At 41.7% G+C, this 12,972-nt stretch overlaps 1 protein-coding gene across 1 annotated transcript; it reads left to right on the top strand.

Moving 5' to 3' along the window:
* Nucleotides 1-329: 329 nt before the first annotated feature.
* Nucleotides 330-12,789, top strand: RUVBL2 (RuvB like AAA ATPase 2). Its single transcript, XM_007423099.4, has 15 exons — nt 330-455; nt 3,265-3,313; nt 3,887-3,942; nt 4,946-5,087; nt 5,240-5,369; nt 5,795-5,861; nt 5,999-6,105; nt 6,612-6,705; nt 7,090-7,213; nt 8,298-8,392; nt 9,131-9,249; nt 10,120-10,239; nt 10,397-10,526; nt 11,852-11,966; nt 12,669-12,789. Exons 1-15 carry the CDS (start codon nt 441-443, stop codon nt 12,692-12,694), a joined length of 1,389 nt encoding a protein of 462 aa, XP_007423161.1. The 5' UTR covers nt 330-440; the 3' UTR covers nt 12,695-12,789.
* The last annotated feature ends 183 nt before the right edge of the window (nt 12,790-12,972 follow it).

Here is a 12,972-nt window from a genome sequence, read left to right as displayed (position 1 = left end):
ATGAGCCCCTGAACTACTCCCCCGAAGTCCAGCTCTGGCCGCATGATCGTTGCTCGCTCCGTTCCCCACCTGATCTAATACAGGGCATCTAGAGCAGTCCCATTTTTTAAATTATTATTTTTCTTCAGTACAATCAGATCTTAATGCGCTTAGAGCAGCATCATTGCAATTGGCTCCGAGGACAAGCAGGGGACGCGTTGAACGCAACTAAGCCTAGACAGGGCGAATAAGAAACGCACTCAAGGTACTTCCACCGAGGAGGCGATCTAGAGCGGTCGAAAGTCACCCGGGAAGACCAAAGGAACGTAGAGGCTCGAGTACACATTCACCCGAAGCACTTCCTGTTTCCGGCTTCCGCTCCCGGCCTCCTGGAGTTTGGAGAAGGCGGAGCGGGCTGGAGCTTAGAAACGGCGCGAGAGGAGGGTTGCAGGAGCAGCAGCATGGCAACGGCCGCGGTGAGCGACAGCCTCGTTTTTGTCCTAGGAAGAGACCCGGATAATCTTCCTTCCCCACACGAATACACTCCGAGTCTCTGGTCGTCAGTGACCTTCTGACGGGGGATCGAGGACCATGGGATACGTTTGTGCCCCTTCTCCCCATTCGCTCCCTTCTAGAATAGTCTAGGCTTCTCCTGCCTGGTCTCCTTCAGAGGCGTTGGACTACAACTCCCATAATTCGTTGCAAGTCCACATGACTAAAGTGGGAACAGTAGTTCAGCTCGTTGGGAAGACAACACTTTGGGGACGGGGCTAGATTTCCGTATCGTATGAATTGCATTTATATACAGCTTTCCCTCCGAGGAACTTACCTAATTCTGTTTCACTACTTGCCAGTTTGTCTTTAAACCCTGTAAATTAGGTTGGGATTGCTGGAATCCATGCAGAGAGCTTTATAGTGGTGAGGTGACTTCTGCTGATCTGATTTTCGTTTTGGCTTCACAAGATGCTTAACCAGTTTTTTAGACTTAGCAGCAGCCTTTGCACAATATGTAAAGCTTGGCTAGGATTAGCCTTCTGAATTTTTGCTAGAGTTTAGAATGGTTCAATGTATTGTATAGATTCAGAAGACACATTAATTCAATAACTGGTTTAAGCATGTTGTGTGAATGTAATCTATTGCCCTTTTACTTCCTTGTTTTAAATCGGAGCAGGCAGTCTTTGTGCAGAGGCAAGTGCATCAGGTTTTGAGGGTGGGAGTTGCATTAGAACTACCATATCTGGGTGGTAAAGGTGTGGATGAACACTATTTGACAGCAAAGAGATGCAGAAATTCTTTGTTGCCATCTTGTGGTTGTCTGGATTTTTACAGCCCACATGTGGTAGCTCTAGACTATATACCTATGCTCTAACAACTTTCATCTTATCCCCTTTCTTGAGTCAGCTGTACCAGGGCTGCTGAGAGGGATTTGGGACAGCGATTAACTTGTCTTCCAGTGATTCTGATTCTGATTTCTGCTTCTCCATTATCAGTATTGGAAAGTGCCCCCCAGCAACATCCAAATCAGCTGTTGGGTGGATGTCTGGGAACTCTTACACCTGCAAATCATGGGTCCTGTTAAACAACTGATACATGGTCTGACAGTTTGGGGAGAAATTAGAACGCTATAGAGTATGCCGAAAGCCAGTTTGGTGTAATGGTTAAGGTACCAGGCTAGAAACTGGGGGATCATGAATTCTAGTCCTGCCTTAGGTACAAAGCCAGCTATGTGATCCTGGCCAGTCACTCTCTCTCATCCCTAAGAAGGAGGCAATGACAAACCACTTCTGAAATCTTGGCAAGAAAACTGCAGGGACTAGTCCAGGCAGTTGCTAGGAGTCAAAAACTAACTTGGGGGGGAAGGGGGGAACAGTATGACATGCAGCTTGCCAAATTAGATTCTGAACTATCTAAGAATAAGGTTATTAATTTGGATCATCTCTCACCCTTGAACCACCATGGTATTTTAAGTGTATTGTTTGTTCACTCTGGCTCTCATGTTTATATATACAGGTAGTCCTTGGCTTACTTCCATTCATTCAGTGACCGTTCAAAGTTATGATGGCACTGAAAAAATGGATGTACGACTAGTCCTCAAAGTTCCAGCCATTGCAGCACCCCACGGTCACATGATCACGATCCAGGCGGTCGTGTGCCCAGCTTGCGATTAGGACATTGCAGAGAACCCTGGTCACATGATCACCATTTGCAACCTTCCCTGCTGGCTTCCCACAAGCATACTCAATGGGGAAGCCAGCAGGGAATGTCCGAAGTCACTCCGGTAAGTTGCTCCCACTTTTTTTCCCTCCTGCTGCACTCCCCCACCCTCCAGCAACCTCCACCGGCCCTCCTCTGGCCTCCTGTGACTCGCACGTGGCCTGCACCAGCCTTCGTAGGCCTTCCTGAGACTCATGAGCAGCCCTCCCAGGCCCTCCCCTGACCTTCTGCAGCTTGCAGCCCTCCCCAGCCTCCTGTGACTCATGTGCAGCCTGTGCTGGCCTCTCCCCTGCGCTTCTTACCTAGGACTCCCGCCTCTTCCCACTTAATGACCAGCATGTCTTTGGGTTATGCCGACAACTTGGATTGCCATCGCCAAGCAATGCAGTCATGTGACATCACTTTATGACCGCATCCCTTAGCAATGGCAATCATGATCCCAATTGCTGTTGTAACCCAAGGAATACCTGAATGTGCACACACGCAAATACAATGTTTATACAAATGTATGCTATCACTCATATAACTACCTTACTGTACTCTTCAGTTTCCCAGTCTGACCTCATTCACAGTACAATGCTGCTTCTACCTGTCTGACCTATCTCTTTGCCCATCTTTCTTTTTCTTCCTTTTTCTCCATCTTCCAATTATATTTCATTTTCTTCCATCCATTCCATTCCATATATATAATTTGATTTTTTTTTCATCTAGTGCTTGGTTAATACTTGGGACTCGTATCTATACTTATGATCTAATTATGTAATATTCTGTGTTTGGAGTGATGTCAGATTATAAAAAAGTTCACATTTGGAATTTCAGTAGCTCATTTTGTGTTTTGGATGCCACACAGTGAACATGTAAAGTGATTCTTACATATCATGTATCATATGAGGTGTTTCCAAATAAGATATCTGTTTTGAAAGCAATATAGAGAGTGCTTGATATTTTGCTTCTCTGCTCTATGTCTACTTAGCAGAAACAATTCAGACCAAAATATGTTACTTTATTTGGGATTCAGGACAGAAAAGTTTTGAGATCTGAGCAACCTCACAATCTTCTCTCTTTTCTCAGGCTACAAAAGTTCCTGAAGTTCGGGATGTCACCCGGATTGAACGCATTGGTATGTTTTCATTGCTGCCACTTGCTAGGATGATTTACAGTTTTATCCCTATGGGGTAGTTTACTGTTAAATGAGTAATTTTGGGATAAATCTAACAAGTAGATAAATATGCTGTTGCCTGTATGGAAATGGATGCCTAATCAACAGCGACTGCAGGGCTAGATGGCTTTGTGATTTTGATTCTCCTGGTATACAGCAAGATAGTCAACACTGAGGTCTCAGGACAGCTTCTTTATTTGTGGATTCCCAAATAAAATGGACAAAAATGGATTTTCTCCTTTATTTTGAGTGAGGAAAATTATGAAAATTTTAGAAAGATCTTAAGATAGGCTTAACAAACTGTAAAAACAAAACTGAAGAAGTCATTCTCTCTCCAAATTAAAAAAAACCTTCTAAAACTCTGCCTTCACACACCTATTTGATATTGCCTCAACTACTTTGCATCATCATCCTGCCAATAGTGGTACTTGCCCTCTGAAAAAGTATTAAGTAAAGCCCCCACTCAGAAAAATCTGCTTCTGGTATACAATCTTACCAACCTCTTTTGAAATAATCTCTCTTCCACATTCACAGGTGCCCACTCCCACATTCGAGGGCTTGGCTTGGATGATACATTGGAACCCAGACAGGTACTTGAGAAAAGAATTTTCAAAAGGTTTTTGGGTTGATCAAAGTTGGGGGATAAAGCAGTTTGTTCAAGTGAGATAGTGGAATAATTGATGCAATAATTGAGGGGAGAAGTTTGGTGTTTAAATTTTTGGTGTTTAAATTGTGAGAGAAGAAAAATTATTCATTAGCCAAATTATTCAGTAATTGGCTACATCTGTGCTGATGTGCTTTGCAAATAAATGGACTTAAATCTAAATAAATTATCTAACTTTTAAAGAGTAAAAATATATAGAAGATTAAAAATATATAGTACACAAGCCACATTTCTAAATAGTCCTCTGGCTGAAACTCCCAGCAGTAGAATGCTTATTTAGTTAAGAAAAAAACTGAGTTCTTCAGATAATTGTATGAATGATGGAGAATGACTGACCTCCCATTTGCAATTAAAAGGACATGATAACCATTTTCTTATTTGTTTCCACGCCATTGGTATAGTGCTCAAAAGAATATGACCATCTACAAAAAACAACAGGAAGATAAAAAAATACATTCTGACCAAAAGTGAACCAAGTTCAGTTACTATGATATGCATGTATATATACAAGGGAGTGGGGTTTTTTCTCTTTTTCCTTATCAAGATGAAGACTGGACAGCTTCGGATTAGTTTTCTCTGGCCATTTTTTTTACAATACAAGTAACATCACTACAATTTACTACTTGAATGTTCTCCAGGAAATTATTAGCCTTGACTATCTTCTACTGTTATCTGTAGAAGATAAGCAAGATAGATAATGTTCTTGGTTCTAATTTTGCAACTGGAAATGCAGCCAGTATATGTGCTAGATCCATAACTCATTACATACAATAGTATAGTGTTAATTCGTGCATTTTAAGAGAGATTAATAGATAAGTGTTACAGCATGGGGATGCAAATGTGAGGAATATGCTCTGTGAGGATTGAAATGAAGGAAAAGAAGTATGTCCTACTTGTCTATTTCCCCTCCTTTTTTTTCTTCTTGTTAGGTATCCCAGGGCATGGTAGGACAGTTGGCTGCTCGCCGAGCTGCTGGGGTGATTTTGGAGATGATAAAGGAAGGCAAAATTGCTGGTCGGGCTGTCTTGATTGCTGGCCAGCCGGGCACAGGAAAAACAGCCATTGCCATGGGTAAGGGCAAATTCTAGAAACCAGCAGAGAGCTGTTGATATATTGAATGATGCTGGGTCTACCAACACAAAGGTTCCTCACTCTTGAGTCTCTTTTCTTGAGTAATTCTGGCTGCCATCTCATTATGTAGTAACCATGCTATTCTCTTCCAGGAATGGCCCAGGCACTGGGCCTTGACACTCCTTTTACAGCCATTGCTGGGAGTGAAATCTTCTCTTTGGAGATGAGCAAAACTGAAGCGCTAACTCAGGCCTTTCGCCGTTCCATTGGTGTCCGCATCAAGTAAGTTGCCACAAATTCTTATTCTCTGAGAGCAGATTGGGGTCTAGAACTCCAACAGAAAGGACATGTCTGAGGTACAGAAACTGAGGACCAGAAAGTTAAATAACATGAGGAAATCAACAGCCAGGCTTCTTATTGTTTATGAAATGCTTGTACATGGATTTTAGCTTGTTAGCTGCAATATTTTCTGTGTTGCTTTCAATGATGTTTTGGCAGTTACTGTGACACAATAAAAATAGAGCTATAGCTTTAGCTTCTTAAATGGAAAATAGAAACAAATGGGGAAAAAAAGAGGATTTCTTGATTGACTTTGAAATGATATTTCCACCTCTTGTGAGAAAGGAGTCTCTCTCGAGTAAGAGATGCTGCAGTATGCCCTCTTTCTTTCTTCTGTGACCATGTTAATGTTTGGGGGTTTTTTACAGGGAAGAAACAGAAATAATTGAAGGTGAAGTTGTGGAGATTCAAATAGATCGTCCAGCAACTGGCACTGTGAGTTAATGCTGAAGCATAATATGGGAAAGATGGAGCTGTCTCCATTTGCCCAGTAATGGTGGTGCTGTCTATACAAGCCTCTTTGTCAAGGTGATGATCACTGGAGGATGTTGATTGCTCTCTTCCTGTTGCAGGGTGCCAAGGTGGGGAAGTTGACCTTGAAAACAACAGAGATGGAGACAATCTATGACTTGGGCACCAAGATGATAGAGTCACTGACCAAGGAGAAAGTGCAAGCTGGGTGAGCTCAGGGATAAAGAAGAGGAAACAGTTGCAAATAAACAGATGAAGAGCAAGAGCTTGTACTGGAGGTGGTGGCAAAGACTTGAAGTTTTTGATTTGTCTGGTAGAGAGTGACTTCCTCAGAACCACTCATTGAATTCTGTGGTCAAGTACAGACTTGAATGTCGATCTCTCTGGTCCAGCGCTCTTAATTCTTCTACTGCACTGGCTCTCCAGCAGACATTGGGATGACTTGTCAGGATCCCAGTGCTGTCACTGTGGTGTGCCTGGAGGTCATGGACTGAGAAGCGTGTATGGGGTGAAACAAAAAGGGTAGCAGATGGGGAGCAGAAAGCAAGTTCATCCTTGAAAAATTTCCTTTCATTCTTTCAGTTGTGAGTAGAAAAGAGAAATTAGCTGCTGCTTCTGAAATCATAGGAGACATTGAGTTTCTTCATGAGATGTCTTTCACCCAATGTTGAATGGAAGGCTCTCTCCAAAGATTACCTCTTTCTGTTTCCACAGGGATGTCATTACCATAGACAAAGCCACAGGAAAGATTACCAAACTAGGACGTTCCTTCACTCGGGCACGGGATTATGATGCAATGGGCTCTCAGGTATTGCTGTGGGGCAAGAGCTAAATTTATGGGAAGCTAGAAAGAGACCCAAAGGTTCGGCTGTGGGAAGAAGGGAGGCATGGATTGTAGTCTGAGATGCAGAGCCTTTACAGGAATTGACTGTAGCCAAGATGTAGAGGATCTGCTTCGGAGGCAGAAGGTCTCCAGTTTAGGCCCTGATAAAGGATCCTGGGAAGCCGGACTGAGAAAGACCTCCATCATAGTCCTAGGAGAGTAGATAATTTTGGGCTTAACTAGATACCATAACAGCTTTATATGTACCCATTTTTCAGATACTTTCTGTTTGAGCTCAGAATTACAGGGCTTGGCTGGGAAGCAATGCATTAGAGAGGATTCAAGTTTAATTGCATGTGTCCAATTTAGACAAAGTTTGTGCAGTGCCCTGATGGAGAGCTGCAGAAGCGCAAGGAAGTTGTGCATACAGTCTCGCTACATGAAATCGATGTCATCAATAGCCGCACCCAAGGATTTCTGGCACTCTTTTCTGGTAGGAGGATGGAGTGGGAGAAAATGGAGACTATGGAACTCTGGACTTTGGTGTTTTCAGTCAAGGAAGAAGTCCTAGTTATTATGTTGAATTCAAGATGTTGAGATGCCATAGGATACCATATACCATATACATAGGATACATAGATATATATTTTTTAAGTGTCTTAATGTAGCCTTCCTTTATCTATGCCAGTTAGATTACAAAGCCCATTATTCTATGCTGGTATGGTGGCTGGAAATTATAGGAGTTGTAATCCACTACAGCTTGGCAAAAAATGATCAATAGGTTTAATACAGAATAGCAATCCCTTTGTAAGTTTTTTGTTCTGCAATCCAACACAAATAACAGCACTCCAGTATAATATAAACTTTGAATGGAACCATTGGGGGAAAAAGTTCCATAGATTATATTTCTAGTAACTTTAAGCCTGTGAATGCATGGAACATTTTTTAAAATTTATTAATAAAAATAAAGTTATGTTTTTGGTAGCTTATGTGCAGAGGATACAGATTACATTAGGATTGTGAGATTTCTATAACGGTAATTAACAGTAAGTATTAGATAACTCCAGATAGAATGGTCTTTTACTGTGAATTGTAATAAGTCTACTGAAATTATATCTGATGATGATTGTGATAGCTGAGAAATGTAAATAAGGAGGAACAGTGGGTATGACCTTCATCGTTTATTCCTTTCCTTTTATTTATTTACCCAAATGTACTTTGAATAGTTTTTTTAGAAATTATAATTATTGAACCCTTATTAACTGAGAAAATATCTACCAAGCCATAAAGCAAAAATTGCTTTGTGGGGGGGGGAGGGGGCGGGTTTGGCAATAATTTTGCATTTAAAATTTTTTTTTATGTTGTTAATAAATTTTAGTAAGAAAAAAGGTAACAAAGGATAAATGATACTTATAACTAAATAAGAATAAGGGGGGAAAAACTCCTCTCCTTTCCTCATATCTTGGAATTAGAGAATTTTTTTTTTTCAGGTATTCTATCTACATAGAGAGAGATGAAATGTATGGGTAATAGTATCTTGTGTTCCCGCTTATTTCCGATCCTATGTCTGTTTTCAGGTGATACAGGAGAAATAAAGTCAGAGGTGCGGGAGCAGATCAATGCCAAGGTAGCAGAGTGGCGAGAAGAGGGCAAAGCTGAGGTGATCCCTGGGGTGAGTTGTATGTTTTAGAGGGAGCATTAAACCTTCAGGTCCTCCCCCTTGTTTTGTACAGGTAGTCCTTGCTTACTGACCACTTGTTCAGCGACCATTCAAAGTTAAGATGGTGCTGAAAAAAATAACTTTATGGCCAATTTACAACCATTTACGACCTTCACAGTGTCCTTCTATCACGTGATCGCCATTACAGTCAGTACATGTTGTCCTGTGCCTGTCCTGTGATTTTTCTTTTTCCCCTGCTTGCAAAGCAGAGAGATTGGAGAGGAAGGGATTTCAAGAGAGTAAGGTATTTGCTCTTCTACGCACTGAAAGCAATGTGATCACACCAGCAAGAAAGGGTCAGACAAAGGAGAAATTGCCTATAGAAATCACTTGCTTTTTTTCTCCCCGCCACCCCCCTTGCAGTGCGGAGAGATTGGAGAGGAAGAGATTTCAAGAGAGCAAGCAGTTTGGCTGTCGCATTGCTTTCAATGTGTACAAGACAGTAAGTGGGCACTTGAGCATTCCAAAGGGTGGGGAGTGGTTAGGAGGCAAACAAAAGCCAAAGGTGTAAAACTGAGTAGCCTTGTCTTTTTCCAGCCGGAAAGCACAGTCATAGTCATTTCGCACTTAGCGACCACAGTCCCAATTAGGGTCATTAAGTGAGAACTACCTGTGCTTTATCTCTGGCTTGAAAGTTCTGGAGGTATAAACCTTCCACAATGTAATATTTCATCTCTCCCTATTCTGTAGGTTCTCTTCATTGATGAAGTCCACATGCTGGATATTGAGTGTTTCTCCTTTCTTAATCGGGCCCTGGAGAGTGATATGGCACCTGTCCTCATCATGGCCACCAATCGTGGCATCACCAGGTTGGTATCAGGTGATTCAGTGGGTGGCTGAAAGGTTTCATTATGGAGAAATGCATTAAAAGTCTGCTTCCAGAGGACCCAGATTATGTGAGCTATAGGCTAGGCAGCAGTCGCTGTTCTTCTTTGCTCTACATAATTGATTACATCTCTCATGAGGCAGAGTGATATGCTTGGTAGGATTCTGAAATTATTGTAATGCCTCTATGGATCATTGCTCCCTTTTAATGAGATTAAAGTTGAGCTACAATGAGGTTTTGCTCTGTCCGATGAAGGAAGGAAGGCAGGCAGCAAGATATTGGTAGACAAGGGTACAGTTGAAAGAAAGATTGTATATGACCATAGTGCATTGTTGAGTGGAAAACTGTAATAAAGTATTAGAGATACAGACAGCCCTCTACTTACAAACAGGTTACATTCCAAGAGGCTGTTCATAAGTCCGTTTTGTTCGTAAGTCCAACCAAGTGGTATGTATGCGGTGTGCTGTAAACCTCTGGGTGTACGTATGCAGTGTGCCATAAATTTCTGGGACCTTCATTGTTGGAGTTGTGGATAGGTTTGTTCGTATCAACAAAAGTTTATAACTCGAAAGTTCGTAAGTAGAGGATTGTCTGTATTGGATATTTTTAGTAAAGTCGGGTAAGATTGCATAGAAACTTGTTCTCAAGTTGTCACTTTTAAGGGGACTATTATATGAAGCAAAGGTGAATGTGATAACAAATGCTATAGGCTCACCTATATTCATGAAAGGTGCAGAAAGGAAAACCTGTTGTCCAAAGATGATCCCTTGGCAATAGATCTTCATGCTTTTCTTTCCACTGGCTTGTTGGTCCTGGGGACCCCACTCATGAATTTCTTCCCCTTTCAATGCAGGATTCGTGGCACCAACTATCAAAGCCCCCATGGCATTCCCATAGATCTGCTGGATCGTATGCTGATCATTTCAACCTCTCCGTACAGTGACAAGGAGACCAAGCAAATATTGAAAATTCGGTGAGGAGTACATTGCAGCAGCTTCTGCCATGAAACAGTGCTCCTATATTAGAGTTGCCTGTACTACAGTTGTCCCCCTTCCCAACAATCTTTACAATGGTTTATTTTTGTACTTGAGGTATTCTGTATGCTGAGCATTGTCAGATGTCTCTTACAGGTGTGAAGAGGAAGATGTTGAGATGAACGAAGATGCCTACACAGTACTAACCCGCATTGGCTTGGAGACTTCCCTGCGCTATGCCATCCAGCTCATCACAGCAGCCAACTTGGTGTGTCGCAAAAGAAAGGTGAGCTCGGACTCTGGTATGGTGTCAGGCCTAACCCTAAGGAACTCCAAGAGACAATGCCAATTCAGTCCAGCTATGTTTATTAGCTACAACCTCTAGCAAGAATCTTCCCAGACTAAAACCCCAGTTCCCAAAGTCCTCCAGCCACAACAGTGTGAATTCCTCAGGGAGGTGCCAGTCTCATCCTCTTGTTCCTCCCACGCGGTTCTGACGACCTAAGAAAATGTTTATCTCCCTGAGCTTGGCCTTCATAATTCCATTCCATCACATATGGTGTTTTAATGTCTTCTGGGAGGGGAGTCATACGACAGATGGACCATGCCATTGCTCAAAATCTTTATATGGCCAAGAATGTCCTACTGCCCTTCTCCACCTCATATGCAGCATAAAACTCATGAATAGATCAGGAACTGTGGACAGAGTTAGATCATTGTTTATGGACAGCTTTAAAAATTTCCCAATACATTGATAGTTTATTACATTAAACAAAAATTCTCCAATACATTATAGGAGAGAATTGAGAGACATAAAGCAAGGACCTTTTGGAAATTTGGAGTCCAGTTATAATTTTGAGGTGGCATACTGAGGCCCAGAAAACTTGTCCAAAACTTGTTACTTTTATCCAGAGACTCAGACATGTAGAAAGAAATGCACATTCACAATTTGTATCGTTTACTCCCTGAACTAAAAGCTCCACTCTTTCACACATTTTTACATTCCTGCCAAACTGAAAGTCTATCAGAATAGGCTAGGTTGGAATTCCAAAAGAATCAGTGTGGAAAGCGCACCATTAGTGGTATCTTGTTGATTGCACTGGCTCCTGAAGTTTAGAGTTGCCATGCATTTGTGTATCTTCCAACAAGGTTTGGCAAATACATCCAAGTTGGTCATTCCCATCTTGGCAGTTTTCTCACACCTCTCAGTACTTTTCTATGGTGTATTATTGCTTCACCCACTTCATATGCGAACAGTGTTGTTTTTGGAACTATTGTTCAGTACATGTCTTCTTCAAAGTCATCATTGTCCATATGCTGGGGAAGCTGAAATCTTCCAAAAGGAACCTTTTTTGCCTTGCTTTGTGCAAGTCTCAGATTCTCTATGCGCCACACAGATACGGACATAAAACTATACATCATCATTAACCCATGGCAATTATTCCATATTCTCACAATAATGCTTGCTATATGGTTAATTTATTCTGACAGCGGAGACTGCTGTCATGAGCAGAACAGATTTACTACTTTTGTGGTGGAGTTAGTGTGAGGTCCTCTCATAGGTTGCTCCCCATGTGCCAGGAATGCTGATTCTCTTCCCTTCCATTTCAGGGCACAGAGGTTCAGGTTGACGACATCAAGCGTGTGTACTCCCTGTTCCTGGACGAGTCACGCTCCACTCAGTACATGAAAGAATATCAAGATGCCTTTATGTTTAATGAACTCAGTGAGTAAAAGCATGAGTGAGGAATAATCAGAGCTCTCTCAGATTCAAGAACACCTTCCCCTGTAGCCAGCCATTTTTCCTAATGGCAACATTCATACACTGAGCTATAAAGCTTGGGTTAAAAAAGCAACACGCTAAACTATGAACAAGCAAAGTCCATTATGGCAGTGTGTTGTATGAACCCAATCGTTCTACTGAAATTAAGACAGCCAACAAGCACATACCACGTAATTACAAATAACTCAGCTCTTGACTTTAGCCAGGCCACCAAAGATGACTTTTCATTCCACATCCTAAGTTTGCTGTTTTTTTATGGTAATGTGAATGATTGAGCATGCACCAGAGTTTCCCATGGTGGAAAATCACCATATTGTGGTTTGTCTGCCAGAAAGTACAGAAGCTGCTAAACAGGACATGAAATGGGAATACAGAACAAGATGATCCAGGCTGGAGACTGCCAAGTATGGGCACATGGCCTTTTGATGCTGGTGCCTGTGGTTGGTGGCCCAGACTGTAGTTGGCTTACTAATAGCATTTTGTAAAAGAGTTCCACAATCACCTGGGATCCTGAGAAATTTCATGGAGTTGAAATTTTAAGAGGTCCTCTTATGATTGTTGAGGAGGATCCCCCACCCCCACCCCAGAAAAAATCATCTTGGTAGTGTTTCTCCATCTTGAAGCTTTTTTGTTTTTATTTTTCAGAGGGGGAGACCATGGATACATCATGATGGGGTTTGAATACCCAGATAAGACTGTGTGTGTGAATGGGTATTCCTTTATTGTTATTAGTTTTTTTATATAAATAAAGCTTTTAGTGAATTTCTGCTGTGTTTGAACTGGAAAAGTGACAAAAATCAGCATTTTTGTTATTTCAATAACTGTTTCCTCTCTGTGTCTATACTGTGCTGTTAATGGAAATCCGTTACAGTATTGCTCACTACTCTGTAAATATGGTGCTTTCCTCAAACAGATCTGTTAAATTCTGCAAGCTTTTCTTCTGCGACAC

Source organism: Python bivittatus, unplaced genomic scaffold (genome assembly GCF_059951505.1).
Source record: "Python bivittatus isolate LINGU-HERP-01145 unplaced genomic scaffold, Pbiv_v1 ctg000410_np1212, whole genome shotgun sequence".
NCBI classification, from domain to species: Eukaryota; Metazoa; Chordata; class Lepidosauria; order Squamata; family Pythonidae; genus Python; species Python bivittatus.
Note: the sequence above shows the minus strand (reverse complement) of the source record. Positions and strands in the feature narration are given on the sequence as shown.